General features: G+C 43.1%; 1 protein-coding gene across 1 annotated transcript in view; it reads right to left on the bottom strand.

Moving 5' to 3' along the window:
- macf1b (microtubule actin crosslinking factor 1b) overlaps window positions 1–16,059 on the bottom strand; it is a 52,987-nt gene that overhangs the window by 18,926 nt on the left and 18,002 nt on the right. Inside the window, exons 20-28 of the mRNA XM_087805175.1 lie at window positions 13,568–13,765; window positions 12,234–12,362; window positions 11,996–12,166; window positions 11,781–11,936; window positions 11,508–11,714; window positions 10,541–10,660; window positions 10,312–10,481; window positions 10,081–10,240; window positions 8,998–9,192 (exon numbers count right to left, since the gene is read on the bottom strand). Coding sequence (XP_087661301.1) covers window positions 8,998–9,192; window positions 10,081–10,240; window positions 10,312–10,481; window positions 10,541–10,660; window positions 11,508–11,714; window positions 11,781–11,936; window positions 11,996–12,166; window positions 12,234–12,362; window positions 13,568–13,765 — 1,506 coding nt within the window. The remainder of the gene's footprint in view (window positions 1–8,997; window positions 9,193–10,080; window positions 10,241–10,311; window positions 10,482–10,540; window positions 10,661–11,507; window positions 11,715–11,780; window positions 11,937–11,995; window positions 12,167–12,233; window positions 12,363–13,567; window positions 13,766–16,059) is intronic.

Here is a 16,059-nt window from a genome sequence, read left to right as displayed (position 1 = left end):
TAGCGTCACAAATGAAGTGTGTGGCGTCACAAATGAAGTGTGTGGCGTCACAAATGAAGTGTGTGGCGTCACAAATGAAGTGTGTGGCGTCACGTATGAAGTGTGTGGCGTCACGTATGAAGTGTGTGGCGTCACGTATGAAGTGTGTGGCGTCACAAATGAAGTGTGTGGCGTCACAAATGAAGTGTGTGGCGTCACGTATGAAGTGTGTGGAGTCACGTATGAAGTGTGTGGCGTCACATATGAAGAGTCTGGCGTCACGTAAGAAGTGTGTGGAGTCACGTATGAAGTGTGTGGCGTCACGTATGAAGTGTGTGGAGTCACGTATGAAGTGTGCGGCGTCACAAATGAAGTGTGTGGCGTCACAAATGAAGTGTGTGGCGTCACAAATGAAGTGTGTGGCGTCACAAATGAAGTGTGTGGCGTCACAAATGAAGTGTGTGCCGTCACGTATGAAGCGTGTGGCGTCACGTATGAAGTGTGTGGCGTCACAAATGAAGTGTGTGGCGTCACGTATGAAGTGTTTGGAGTCACGTATGAAGTGTGTGGCGTCACGTATGAAGTGTGTGGCGTCACGTATGAAGTGTGTGGCGTCACGTATGAAGTGTGTGGCGTCACGTATGAAGTGTGTGGAGTCACGTATGAAGTGTGTGGCGTCACATATGAAGTGTGTGGAGTCACGTATGAAGTGTGTGGCGTCACGTATGAAGTGTGTGGCGTCACGTATGAAGTGTGTGGCGTCACAAATGAAGTGTGTAGCGTCACGTATGAAGTGTGTGGCGTCACGTATTAAGTGTGTGGCGTCTCGTATGAAGTGTGTGGCGTCACGTATGAAGTGTGTGGCGTCACGTAAGAAGTGTGTGGAGTCACGTATGAAGTGTGTGGCGTCACGTATGAAGTGTGTGGAGTCACGTATGAAGTGTGTGGCGTCACGTATGAAGTGTGTGGCGTCACGTATGAAGTGTGTGGCGTCACGTATGAAGTGTGTGGCGTCACATATGAAGTGTGTGGAGTCACAAATGAAGTGTGTGGCGTCACAAATGAAGTGTGTGGCGTCACGTATGAAGTGTTTGGAGTCACGTATGAAGTGTGTGGCGTCACGTATGAAGTGTGTGGCGTCACGTATGAAGTGTGTGGCGTCACGTATGAAGTGTGTGGCGTCACGTATGAAGTGTGTGGAGTCACGTATGAAGTGTGTGGCGTCACGTATGAAGTGTGTGGCGTCACGTAAGAAGTGTGTGGAGTCACGTGTGAAGTGTGTGGCGTCACGTATGAAGTGTGTGGAGTCACGTATGAAGTGTGTGGCGTCACGTATGAAGTGTGTGGCGTCACGTATGAAGTGTGTGGCGTCACGTATGAAGTGTGTGGCGTCACATATGAAGTGTGTGGAGTCACAAATGAAGTGTGTGGCGTCACAAATGAAGTGTGTGGCGTCACAAATGAAGTGTGTGGCGTCACAAATGAAGTGTGTGGCGTCACAAATGAAGTGTGTGGCGTCACGTATGAAGAGTGTGGAGTCACGTATGAAGAGTGTGGAGTCACGTATGAAGTGTGTGGCGTCACGTAAGAAGTGTGTGGCGTCACGTATGAAGTGTGTGGCGTCACGTAAGAAGTGTGTGGCGTCACATATGAAGTGTGTGGCGTCACGTAAGAAGTGTGTGGCGTCACGTATGAAGTGTGTGGCGTCACGTATGAAGTGTGTGGAGTCACATATGAAGTGTGTGGCGTCACGTATGAAGTGTGTGGCGTCACGTATGAAGTGTGTGGCGTCACGTATGAAGTGTGTGGCGTCACATATGAAGTGTGTGGAGTCACAAATGAAGTGTGTGGCGTCACAAATGAAGTGTGTGGCGTCACAAATGAAGTGTGTGGCGTCACAAATGAAGTGTGTGGCGTCACAAATGAAGTGTGTGGCGTCACAAATAAAGTGTGTGGCGTCACAAATGAAGTGTGTGGCGTCACGTATGAAGTGTGTGGCGTCACAAATGAAGTGTGTGGCGTCACGTATGAAGTGTGTGGCGTCACGTATGAAGTGTGTGGCGTCACAAATGAAGTGTGTGGCGTCACAAATGAAGTGTGTGGCGTCACAAATGAAGTGTGTGGCGTCACAAATGAAGTGTGTGGCGTCACAAATGAAGTGTGTGGCGTCACGTATGAAGTGTGTGGCGTCACGTATGAAGTGTGTGGCGTCACGTATGAAGTGTGTGGCGTCACAAATGAAGTGTGTGGCGTCACAAATGAAGTGTGTGGCGTCACGTATGAAGTGTGTGGAGTCACGTATGAAGTGTGTGGCGTCACATATGAAGAGTCTGGCGTCACGTAAGAAGTGTGTGGAGTCACGTATGAAGTGTGTGGCGTCACGTATGAAGTGTGTGGAGTCACGTATGAAGTGTGCGGCGTCACAAATGAAGTGTGTGGCGTCACAAATGAAGTGTGTGGCGTCACAAATGAAGTGTGTGGCGTCACAAATGAAGTGTGTGGCGTCACAAATGAAGTGTGTGCCGTCACGTATGAAGCGTGTGGCGTCACGTATGAAGTGTGTGGCGTCACAAATGAAGTGTGTGGCGTCACGTATGAAGTGTTTGGAGTCACGTATGAAGTGTGTGGCGTCACGTATGAAGTGTGTGGCGTCACGTATGAAGTGTGTGGCGTCACGTATGAAGTGTGTGGCGTCACGTATGAAGTGTGTGGAGTCACGTATGAAGTGTGTGGCGTCACATATGAAGTGTGTGGAGTCACGTATGAAGTGTGTGGCGTCACGTATGAAGTGTGTGGCGTCACGTATGAAGTGTGTGGCGTCACAAATGAAGTGTGTAGCGTCAAGTATGAAGTGTGTGGCGTCACGTATTAAGTGTGTGGCGTCTCGTATGAAGTGTGTGGCGTCACGTATGAAGTGTGTGGCGTCACGTAAGAAGTGTGTGGAGTCACGTATGAAGTGTGTGGCGTCACGTATGAAGTGTGTGGAGTCACGTATGAAGTGTGTGGCGTCACGTATGAAGTGTGTGGCGTCACGTATGAAGTGTGTGGCGTCACGTATGAAGTGTGTGGCGTCACATATGAAGTGTGTGGAGTCACAAATGAAGTGTGTGGCGTCACAAATGAAGTGTGTGGCGTCACGTATGAAGTGTTTGGAGTCACGTATGAAGTGTGTGGCGTCACGTATGAAGTGTGTGGCGTCACGTATGAAGTGTGTGGCGTCACGTATGAAGTGTGTGGCGTCACGTATGAAGTGTGTGGAGTCACGTATGAAGTGTGTGGCGTCACGTATGAAGTGTGTGGCGTCACGTAAGAAGTGTGTGGAGTCACGTATGAAGTGTGTGGCGTCACGTATGAAGTGTGTGGAGTCACGTATGAAGTGTGTGGCGTCACGTATGAAGTGTGTGGCGTCACGTATGAAGTGTGTGGCGTCACGTATGAAGTGTGTGGCGTCACATATGAAGTGTGTGGAGTCACAAATGAAGTGTGTGGCGTCACAAATGAAGTGTGTGGCGTCACAAATGAAGTGTGTGGCGTCACAAATGAAGTGTGTGGCGTCACAAATGAAGTGTGTGGCGTCACAAATAAAGTGTGTGGCGTCACAAATGAAGTGTGTGGCGTCACGTATGAAGTGTGTGGCGTCACAAATGAAGTGTGTGGCGTCACGTATGAAGTGTGTGGCGTCACGTATGAAGTGTGTGGCGTCACAAATGAAGTGTGTAGCGTCACAAATGAAGTGTGTGGCGTCACAAATGAAGTGTGTGGCGTCACAAATGAAGTGTGTGGCGTCACAAATGAAGTGTGTGGCGTCACGTATGAAGTGTGTGGCGTCACGTATGAAGTGTGTGGCGTCACGTATGAAGTGTGTGGCGTCACAAATGAAGTGTGTGGCGTCACAAATGAAGTGTGTGGCGTCACGTATGAAGTGTGTGGAGTCACGTATGAAGTGTGTGGCGTCACATATGAAGAGTCTGGCGTCACGTAAGAAGTGTGTGGAGTCACGTATGAAGTGTGTGGCGTCACGTATGAAGTGTGTGGAGTCACGTATGAAGTGTGCGGCGTCACAAATGAAGTGTGTGGCGTCACAAATGAAGTGTGTGGCGTCACAAATGAAGTGTGTGGCGTCACAAATGAAGTGTGTGGCGTCACAAATGAAGTGTGTGCCGTCACGTATGAAGCGTGTGGCGTCACGTATAAAGTGTTTGGCGTCACAAATGAAGTGTGTGGCGTCACGTATGAAGTGTTTGGAGTCACGTATGAAGTGTGTGGCGTCACGTATGAAGTGTGTGGCGTCACGTATGAAGTGTGTGGCGTCACGTATGAAGTGTGTGGCGTCACGTATGAAGTGTGTGGAGTCACGTATGAAGTGTGTGGCGTCACATATGAAGTGTGTGGAGTCACGTATGAAGTGTGTGGCGTCACGTATGAAGTGTGTGGCGTCACGTATGAAGTGTGTGGCGTCACAAATGAAGTGTGTAGCGTCACGTATGAAGTGTGTGGCGTCACGTATTAAGTGTGTGGCGTCACGTATGAAGTGTGTGGCGTCACGTATGAAGTGTGTGGCGTCACGTAAGAAGTGTGTGGAGTCACGTATGAAGTGTGTGGCGTCACGTATGAAGTGTGTGGAGTCACGTATGAAGTGTGTGGCGTCACGTATGAAGTGTGTGGCATCACGTATGAAGTGTGTGGCGTCACGTATGAAGTGTGTGGAGTCACGTATGAAGTGTGTGGCGTCACGTATGAAGTGTGTGGAGTCACGTATGAAGTGTGTGGCGTCACGTATGAAGTGTGTGGCGTCACGTTTGAAGTGTGTGGCGTCACGTATGAAGTGTGTGGCGTCACGTATGAAGTGTGTGGCGTCACGTATGAAGTGTGTGGCGTCACGTATGAAGTGTGTGGAGTCACGTATGAAGTGTGTGGCGTCACGTATGAAGTGTGTGGCGTCACGTATGAAGTGTGTGGCGTCACAAATGAAGTGTGTGGCGTCACAAATGAAGTGTGTGGCGTCACAAATGAAGTGTGTGGCGTCACAAATGAAGTGTGTGGCGTCACAAATGAAGTGTGTGGCGTCACAAATGAAGTGTGTGGCGTCACAAATGAAGTGTGTGGCGTCACAAATGAAGTGTGTGGCGTCACGTATGAAGTGTGTGGCGTCACAAATGAAGTGTGTGGCGTCACGTATGAAGTGTGTGGCGTCACGTATGAAGTGTGTGGCGTCACAAATGAAGTGTGTAGCGTCACAAATGAAGTGTGTGGCGTCACAAATGAAGTGTGTGGCGTCACAAATGAAGTGTGTGGCGTCACAAATGAAGTGTGTGGCGTCACGTATGAAGTGTGTGGCGTCACGTATGAAGTGTGTGGCGTCACGTATGAAGTGTGTGGCGTCACAAATGAAGTGTGTGGCGTCACAAATGAAGTGTGTGGCGTCACGTATGAAGTGTGTGGAGTCACGTATGAAGTGTGTGGCGTCACATATGAAGAGTCTGGCGTCACGTAAGAAGTGTGTGGAGTCACGTATGAAGTGTGTGGCGTCACGTATGAAGTGTGTGGAGTCACGTATGAAGTGTGCGGCGTCACAAATGAAGTGTGTGGCGTCACAAATGAAGTGTGTGGCGTCACAAATGAAGTGTGTGGCGTCACAAATGAAGTGTGTGGCTTCACAAATGAAGTGTGTGGCGTCACAAATGAAGTGTGTGGCGTCACAAATGAAGTGTTTGGCGTCACAAATGAAGTGTGTGGCGTCACGTATGAAGTGTTTGGAGTCACGTATGAAGTGTGTGGCGTCACGTATGAAGTGTGTGGCGTCACGTATGAAGTGTGTGGCGTCACGTATGAAGTGTGTGGCGTCACGTATGAAGTGTGTGGAGTCACGTATGAAGTGTGTGGCGTCACATATGAAGTGTGTGGAGTCACGTATGAAGTGTGTGGCGTCACGTATGAAGTGTGTGGCGTCACGTATGAAGTGTGTGGCGTCACAAATGAAGTGTGTAGCGTCACGTATGAAGTGTGTGGCGTCACGTATTAAGTGTGTGGCGTCACGTATGAAGTGTGTGGCGTCACGTATGAAGTGTGTGGCGTCACGTAAGAAGTGTGTGGAGTCACGTATGAAGTGTGTGGCGTCACGTATGAAGTGTGTGGAGTCACGTATGAAGTGTGTGGCGTCACGTATGAAGTGTGTGGCATCACGTATGAAGTGTGTGGCGTCACGTATGAAGTGTGTGGAGTCACGTATGAAGTGTGTGGCGTCACGTATGAAGTGTGTGGAGTCACGTATGAAGTGTGTGGCGTCACGTATGAAGTGTGTGGCGTCACGTTTGAAGTGTGTGGCGTCACGTATGAAGTGTGTGGCGTCACGTATGAAGTGTGTGGCGTCACGTATGAAGTGTGTGGCGCCACGTATGAAGTGTGTGGAGTCACGTATGAAGTGTGTGGCGTCACGTATGAAGTGTGTGGCGTCACGTATGAAGTGTGTGGCGTCACAAATGAAGTGTGTGGCGTCACAAATGAAGTGTGTGGCGTCACAAATGAAGTGTGTGGCGTCACAAATGAAGTGTGTGGCGTCACAAATGAAGTGTGTGGCGTCACAAATGAAGTGTGTGGCGTCACAAATGAAGTGTGTGGCGTCACGTATGAAGTGTGTGGCGTCACGTATGAAGTGTGTGGCGTCACGTATGAAGTGTGTGGCGTCACAAATGAAGTGTGTGGCGTCACAAATGAAGTGTGTGGCGTCACGTATGAAGTGTGTGGAGTCACGTATGAAGTGTGTGGCGTCACATATGAAGAGTCTGGCGTCACGTAAGAAGTGTGTGGAGTCACGTATGAAGTGTGTGGCGTCACGTATGAAGTGTGTGGAGTCACGTATGAAGTGTGTGGCGTCACGTATGAAGTGTGTGGCGTCACGTATGAAGTGTGTGGAGTCACGTATGAAGTGTGTGGCGTCACAAATGAAGTGTGTAGCGTCACGTATGAAGTGTGTGGCGTCACGTATGAAGTGTGTGGCGTCACGTATGAAGTGTGTGGCGTCACGTATGAAGTGTGTGGCGTCACGTATGAAGTGTGTGGCGTCACGTATGAAGTGTGTGGCGTCACGTAAGAAGTGTGTGGAGTCACGTATGAAGTGTGTGGAGTCACGTATGAAGAGTGTGGAGTCACGTATGAAGAGTGTGGAGTCACGTATGAAGTGTGTGGCGTCACGTAAGAAGTGTGTGGCGTCACGTATGAAGTGTGTGGCGTCACGTAAGAAGTGTGTGGCGTCACATATGAAGTGTGTGGCGTCACGTAAGAAGTGTGTGGCGTCACGTATGAAGTGTGTGGCGTCACGTATGAAGTGTGTGGAGTCACGTATGAAGTGTGTGGCGTCACGTATGAAGTGTGTGGCGTCACGTATGAAGTGTGTGGCGTCACGTATGAAGTGTGTGGCGTCACATATGAAGTGTGTGGAGTCACAAATGAAGTGTGTGGCGTCACAAATGAAGTGTGTGGCGTCACAAATGAAGTGTGTGGCGTCACAAATGAAGTGTGTGGCGTCACAAATGAAGTGTGTGGCGTCACAAATAAAGTGTGTGGCGTCACAAATGAAGTGTGTGGCGTCACGTATGAAGTGTGTGGCGTCACAAATGAAGTGTGTGGCGTCACGTATGAAGTGTGTGGCGTCACGTATGAAGTGTGTGGCGTCACGTATGAAGTGTGTGGCGTCACAAATGAAGTGTGTAGCGTCACAAATGAAGTGTGTGGCGTCACAAATGAAGTGTGTGGCGTCACAAATGAAGTGTGTGGCGTCACAAATGAAGTGTGTGGCGTCACGTATTAAGTGTGTGGCGTCACGTATGAAGTGTGTGGCGTCACGTATGAAGTGTGTGGCGTCACAAATGAAGTGTGTGGCGTCACAAATGAAGTGTGTGGCGTCACGTATGAAGTGTGTGGAGTCACGTATGAAGTGTGTGGCGTCACATATGAAGAGTCTGGCGTCACGTAAGAAGTGTGTGGAGTCACGTATGAAGTGTGTGGCGTCACGTATGAAGTGTGTGGAGTCACGTATGAAGTGTGTGGCGTCACGTATGAAGTGTGTGGCGTCACGTATGAAGTGTGTGGAGTCACGTATGAAGTGTGTGGCGTCACGTATGAAGTGTGTGGAGTCACGTATGAAGTGTGTGGCGTCACAAATGAAGTGTGTAGCGTCACGTATGAAGTGTGTGGCGTCACGTATGAAGTGTGTGGCGTCACGTATGAAGTGTGTGGCGTCACGTATGAAGTGTGTGGCGTCACAAATGAAGTGTGTGGCGTCACGTATGAAGTGTGTGGCGTCACGTAAGAAGTGTGTGGAGTCACGTATGAAGTGTGTGGAGTCACGTATGAAGAGTGTGGAGTCACGTATGAAGAGTGTGGAGTCACGTATGAAGTGTGTGGCGTCACGTAAGAAGTGTGTGGCGTCACGTATGAAGTGTGTGGCGTCACGTAAGAAGTGTGTGGCGTCACATATGAAGTGTGTGGCGTCACGTAAGAAGTGTGTGGCGTCACGTATGAAGTGTGTGGCGTCACGTATGAAGTGTGTGGAGTCACGTATGAAGTGTGTGGCGTCACGTATGAAGTGTGTGGCGTCACGTATGAAGTGTGTGGCGTCACGTATGAAGTGTGTGGCGTCACGTATGAAGTGTGTGGAGTCACGTATGAAGTGTGTGGCGTCACATATGAAGTGTGTGGAGTCACAAATGAAGTGTGTGGCGTCACAAATGAAGTGTGTGGCGTCACAAATGAAGTGTGTGGCGTCACAAATGAAGTGTGTGGCGTCACAAATGAAGTGTGTGGCGTCACAAATAAAGTGTGTGGCGTCACAAATGAAGTGTGTGGCGTCACGTATGAAGTGTGTGGCGTCACAAATGAAGTGTGTGGCGTCACGTATGAAGTGTGTGGCGTCACGTATGAAGTGTGTGGCGTCACAAATGAAGTGTGTAGCGTCACAAATGAAGTGTGTGGCGTCACAAATGAAGTGTGTGGCGTCACAAATGAAGTTTGTGGCGTCACCTGCAGCAAAGCAGCCTCCAGTCGGTCTTGTTTGCTGACAGACAGTTTGCAAACTTCCTCCCATCTTGTCTCCAGCTCCTCCATCTGCTGCTGCAGCCAGTGGGCGTCGGCCGAGCTGCTCCGGGTCACGTCTCTCACGGATCGCTTCAGTGTCCGGATGCATCCGGCGCGTTTGCCCAACTCCTTCTGGAACGCCTTAGGGGACGAGGAACACGTTGACAATCTTCAACTTTTTTATTTTTTATTTTTCTCCATCTTTAAATGTAAAATAAATCAAACTTTGAAAACATTTTTTTTATAAGGTTAAAGTGGATTTCTTTATATATATTATATATTTATTTATATATAAATAAAATAAAAGTTTCTATGATTTAAATGTTGAATTCAAACATTCAATAACAAATAAAATAAAATTTAAAATCAAAGAATTAATCAATTAAATAAAAAATAATCAATTAAATAAAAACATTAAATTAAAAAACTAAAAGTTAAATTAAACGTAAAAGATGAAAAAAAATAGAATGAAATAAAATAAAAGTGTATATGATTGAAATGTTAAATTTAAACATTCAATATAAAATACAATAAAAAATATAAAAAAAGATTTAAATTAAAGAATAAATCCATTAAATAAAATAATAATAAATAAAATAATATAAAATAAAAATAAAGTAAAATGAAAGATAAAATAGAATGAAATAAAATAAAAGTTTCTATGATTGAAATGTTAAATTCAAACATTCAATATAAAATATAATAAAAAAATATTTTAAAAAAAATGTAAATCAAATAATAAATCAATTAAATAAAATAATAAAAATAAAATAATGTTAAATTTAAAATAAAAAATTAAAATAAAGTAAAATGAAAAATTAAATAGAATGAAATAAAATAAAAGTTTCTATGATTGAATTGTTAAACTCAACAATATTGTGATGACACCGATATAATTCCATTAATAACTGTTTTATACTACTAATAATACTTTTAATATTTTTGTTTTTACAGGCTTAAACTCCTGATAAGATTCTCTTCCATGTCGTGGAGGCGTTAATTCCCAGCATGCAACTCTTCACGTCTGACCTTGTGTTTGTCCACCAGGTTGTTGACCAGGTCCACGTCTCCTCTCACGGGGACGTCCTCGGCGAGCTGAGGCTCCGCCCGGTACAGCCAGTCGTTGAGAGCCTGCAGAGCGTCCGTGAACCTCCCGGAGAAGAGCAGCGCCTCCTCCAGCTTGTGTTGTCTGCTCACACACACACACACACACTCGCCGTCACACACACACTCACAGGAGACCAGACCAGACTCCAGTACCTCTCCATGGACTTCCCGCTGACCGTGTCCCACATGTCCTTGAGCTCGGCCAGAAGCTCCTCCAGACGCTGCTTGTCCTGAGCGCTCTGAGCTCTCTCGTGAAGGCCTCGACCGCTCTTCGTCGTGGCCTCGTACATCAGCCTCTTCAGCCGCAGCAGCTTCTGGAACTCCTGTCAATCAATCACGCGATCAGACTCTTGAAGGACACGCAGGGATTCGAACCCGTCACCTTCTGCTCGGACAGTTGCCGCTTGATCTCCTCGTGGGTTTGTGCGATTTCTTTGTGAGTGTCCAGAGTTTGTTCCACTTCCTTCATCCAGTCCACGAGGAGACGCCACGACTCGTTGAACTGGAGACGGAAACAAGAAACAGAATTTTTTTGTTTTCTTTTGATAGTTTTTGTTTGAAGGAACAATTATTATTGTTAAGTTAAGTTTTTTGTTCATATGAAGCAACTTTTTTTTATATCCAAGCAACTATTTTCGATTTGAAAATATTATGTTAGATTGAAGCACCGTTTGTTGTATTTATTTTTTTTTAATTGAAATTAAAAAAAATTATTAAAGCTAATTTTCTTTTGATTCACATTCATTTTATTGAAGCAATTTTCTTCTTCAATTGAAGAAACTTGATTTTTTATTTTTTTATTTTGATTTAACATACAATTCTTGATTGAAGGAACTAATATTTTTAAGTCTTTTTTTCATTTGAAGAAACTTTTTTGACATCTTTTTAGTATTAAGGCAACTTTTTTTCAATATAAAAGATTGTTTAAACTCACACAAAACGTCTACATTGATTTTTCTTTTCACTGAATCAGCTTTTTATATATTATTTTGTTTCTCTTTTTTTCTCTTTTTTTAAAATGTATATACTTCTTTTTATTGAAGCAGACTTTCTTCTGATTAACATTTGTTTTATTGCATTTATTTTTCTCATTGAAGCAACTTTTCGTTTGATTTAACGTATAATGTTTTAATTGAAGCAACAAATATTTCTATTAAATTAAATTTTTTTTACTATTGAAGCTTTTTTTTTTTATATCCGGACAACTTTTTCTCAATTAAAAGTATTGTTTTTATTGACACAAATCTGCATTTTTTATTATTTCTTTTTTTCATTTTTTTTAATAAAACAAAAGGAGCCGCTCCAGGGCCTCAGTGTGTCTGACCCGGACCTGCAGCGACCGGACTCACCTGGCGAGCATTCTTCCGGGCCGACTCCAGCTTCCTGCCTCGGTCCAAAATGCTCTGCTGCAGCTTCTGGACTCGGTCCTGGACGGTGATGATGAAGTTGTGGATGACATCACAGTCTTCTTTCCTGCTCAGCTCGGTCAGCTGACACCCCGCGTTCTCCACCGTGGTCTTCTTCTCCTCGAAGTCCTTCACCTGGTTCACCAGCGTCTGCGGGCAGAGACGGTTGTGGCGGTCGATAACGACGAGGACGACGAGGTCTCCTGGACAACCTACTTTATGGTCTTGGATCTGAGCACAAACTGAGTCCAGGACGAAGCTGGGAGCCGAGAGAAGAGCCATGGAGTCCTCGAACTTGGTCATCCTGGTGAGAAGATCCTGGACGTTGCTGTGGAATTCTTTGGCCAGATTCAGTCCTCTCAGGAGTTTGACCTACAAGAAGAAAGACTATTGAAATAAAGGAGAGAACTTGAAGGATCTGAAGAAACAACCTTCCGCTCCTGGACTTTGTTGTTCACAGACGTCCATCTCTGCTCGAGAACCTTCAGACTGTGCTCCGTGTTGGATCCTCTCACCACGTTACTTCCCTCCAGCATCCTGTAGGTGGCATTCTTCACGTCATGGAAGGTGTGAAGCTTGGATTCCATGTCACTGCAGAGCTCCTGTCAGGACAAACTTCAAGTTGATGACTTTTGTTTTTTACCATCTCACGGATTCAAAGGTTCTCACCAGGTGAGCGTTGAGTCGTTCCAAGGCCGAGTCCGGCATCCCCCACATGGTCCTGGACGAAGACAGTCGCACGTCGGTGTTTTCAAGCCACTGGAGAAGATCCTGGATCTCTATCGTGACGTCTTGAACCTGGAAACACAAACACAATGATGACGAAAAAACATGTTTTCCCAAAGTAATACATTTCCATTACAAGAGCTGGAATTATTTGGACGATAATCCGACAATAATCTGATAATAATATGACAATAATATGATGATAATCCGACATTTGAATTGAAATAGAAAGTTTTTTTTTTTTAACATCAGCGTCATCAGAACACTCAATAGTTGAGTTTAACATTATATCTTTTTTTGTATTGAAATGCTTATAACTATTATTTAGCATAATTATTAATATTTATTTTAATCATGGAATTCAATAGTTTTTATAATGAAGAGTTGGAAATATTTTTTTTTGTTTTAAAATACTTTCATCAAAATTTCTTCAAAATCATCAGAATGTTAAATTGAATTTCTTCATTTATTTTAATAATATATATTTTTTCAAATCAAATATTTTTAATGACTTGTTTTAACTTATTATTAGTTCCATATTCTGTTTCCAATAATTCAATTACATTTTTTTTTTTTAATTCAATAATATTTGTTTTGATTCTATATAAAAATGTGTCACCAGACAAAAACAACAGAGCACCGAGCTACTGGATCCAACTTTCATACAATCATGCGACGATCACGTAACCGATCAATAAAGTGACTCTGTAGTTCATTAAATGTATTAATTTGTAATCATTGCCTTTTAAATTTGATTAAAACAATGTTGCTATAATTGTCCCAAAATTTTGAAATCATTTTATGAATATTTTATGTTGTTTTTTAAGCATCGAATTCAATAATTTCTATTTCAAAGGTGGAATTAGTTTTTATTTAATACTTGAATTCAATCATTGGTAAATTGGAAATAATAAAAAAATACATATATATATTTATAACGTGTAGCCTTTTAAATTCAACGTAATATCAAACTCTATGTGAAAATAAATTGGATTTATTGAATTTTTTAAATACATAACATTTAAAAATTCAATAATTAAAACGATGTTCCTCCTTTCAATATAAATGATAAAACATGTTTTCAATATAGAAACAATCAATTATTAAGTTCAATAGATATTCTTCCATAGATCTGGCGTCAAGTGCAACAATATTAGATAAAACTGTAGAAATATCTCAAATATACAATGAATTTTTGAAGATAAATCCTTCTTTTGGATGACATGTTACTGTATGTAACATGTATGTAACATGTTACTATGTGTAACTAACGTTACCTGGCTCAGTCTGTTTTCCAGCTGCAGTTGAAAACGCTCCGTCTCGCAGCGAACAAACTCCCAGCTCTGGTTCAGCTGCTCCAGCCTTGACTGTAGGCCGTGTGGGCTGTCGCCGGACCCGACCTCCAGCAGGTCCCTGCCAGCCTTGTTCAAAGACTCCACAGTGCGGACGTGAGACATGACGTCGTTCCTCAGAACCTGGTGTCGAAAGAGTGAATTAGTCGACTATCATTTCTTACATGTCTCTCCACAACCATAAAATATTAATATAAATATATATATATACTGTATATATATATATATATATATATATATATATATATATATATATATATATATATTTATATATATATATATATATATATATATATATACAGTGCCTTGCGAAAGTATTCGGCCCCCTTGAACCTTTCAACATTTCGCCACATTTCAGGCTTCAAACATAAAGATATAAAATTTTAATTTTTTGTCATGAATCAACAACAAGTGGGACACAATCGTGAAGTGGAACGAAATTTATTGGATAATTTAAACTTTTTTAACAAATAAAAAACTGAAAAGTGGGGCGTGCAATATTATTCGGCCCCTTTACTTTCAGTGCAGCAAACTCACTCCAGAAGTTCAGTGAGGATCTTTGAATGATCCAATGTTGTCCTAAATGACTGATGATGATAAATAGAATGCACCTGTGTGTAATCAAGTCTCCGTATAAATGCACCTGCTCTTTGATAGTCTCAGGGTTCTGTTTAAAGCGCAGAGAGAACCATGAAGACAAAGGAACACACCAGGCAGGTCCGAGATACTGTTGTGGAGAAGTTTAAAGCCGGATTTGGATACAAAAAGATTTCCCAAGCTTTAAACATCTCAAGGAGCACTGTGCAAGCAATTATATTGAAATGGAAGGAGTATCAGACCACTGCAAATCTACCAAGACCCGGCCGTCCCTCCAAACTTTCATCTCAAACAAGGAGAAGACTGATCAGAGATGCAGCCAAGAGGCCCATGATCACTCTGGATGAACTGCAGATAACTCCAGCTGAGGTGGGAGAGTCTGTCCATAGGACAACAATCAGTCGTGCACTGCACAAATCTGGCCTTTATGGAAGAGTGGCAAGAAGAAAGCCATTTCTCAAAGATATCCATAAAAAGTCTTGTTTAAAGTTTGCCACAAGCCACCTGGGAGACACACCAAACATGTGGAAGAAGGTGCTCTGGTCAGATGAAACCAAAATCGAACTTTTTGGCCACAATGCAAAACGATATGTTTGGCGTAAAAGCAACACAGCTCATCACCCTGAACACACCATCAACACTGTCAAACATGGTGGTGGCAGCCTCATGGTTTGGGCCTGCTTTTCTTCAGCAGGGACAGGGAAGATGGCTAAAATTGATGGGAAGATGGATGGAGCCAAATACAGGACCATTCTGGAAGAAAACCTGTTGGAGTCTGCAAAAGACCTGAGACTGGGACGGAGATTTATCTTCCAACAGGACAATGATCCAAAACATAAAGCCAAATCTACAATGGAATGGTTCACAAATAGACGTATCCTGGTGTTAGAATGGCCAAGTCAAAGTCCAGACCTGAATCCAATCGAGAATCTGTGGAAAGCGCTGAAGACTGCTGTTCACAAACGCTCTCCATCCAACCTCACTGAGCTCCAGCTGTTTTGCAAGGAAGAATGGGCAAGAATTCCAGTCTCTCGATGTGCAAAACTGATAGAGACCTCAAGAGACTTGCAGCTGGAATTGCAGCAAAAGGTGGCGCTACAAAGTATTAGCGCAAGGGGGCCGAATAATATTGCACGCCCCACTTTTCAGTTTTTTATTTGTTAAAAAAGTTTAAATTATCCAATAAATTTCGTTCCACTTCACGATTGTGTCCCACTTGTTGTTGATTCATGACAAAAAATTAAAATTTTATATCTTTATGTTTGAAGCCTGGAATGTGGCGAAATGTTGAAAGGTTCAAGGGGGCCGAATACTTTCGCAAGGCACTGTATATAGACACACAAGTGCATCAGTTTCATTATTGAATTTCTAACTTTGAATTATTGAGTTGAAATATTGTTGTTGTTTTTAAAGCATAAAAAAACATTTAATTAAATAATTTTATATTGAACAGTTGAATTAATTAAAAAAATGTGGCTAATAATTTATTTATGAAAAAAATAGGTATATTTGAAAAAAACACAAAGAGTGTTACTCTTTTTACCTTAAAAAATGGATAATAAAACAACATAACAAGTAAACAACATAAATAACTAAATAATAACACTAAAAATTATACACATAATAAAAAACACAAACAACAATAATAAAGTAATAACAACACCAATAATAATAATGATCAAAATTATAACAACAATAACCATTATAAATAGTAACAACAACAAACAATAATAATAATAGTTTAACGTTTAAAATGTTTTAATTTGTTGCCTTGATATTTAATAAAAACATAAACTTAAAAAATGCATTTTTAATTATTT

Source organism: Callionymus lyra, chromosome 13 (genome assembly GCF_982586985.1).
Source record: "Callionymus lyra chromosome 13, fCalLyr1.hap1.1, whole genome shotgun sequence".
In the NCBI taxonomy this organism is placed as follows: domain Eukaryota; kingdom Metazoa; phylum Chordata; class Actinopteri; order Syngnathiformes; family Callionymidae; genus Callionymus; species Callionymus lyra.
Note: the sequence above shows the minus strand (reverse complement) of the source record. Positions and strands in the feature narration are given on the sequence as shown.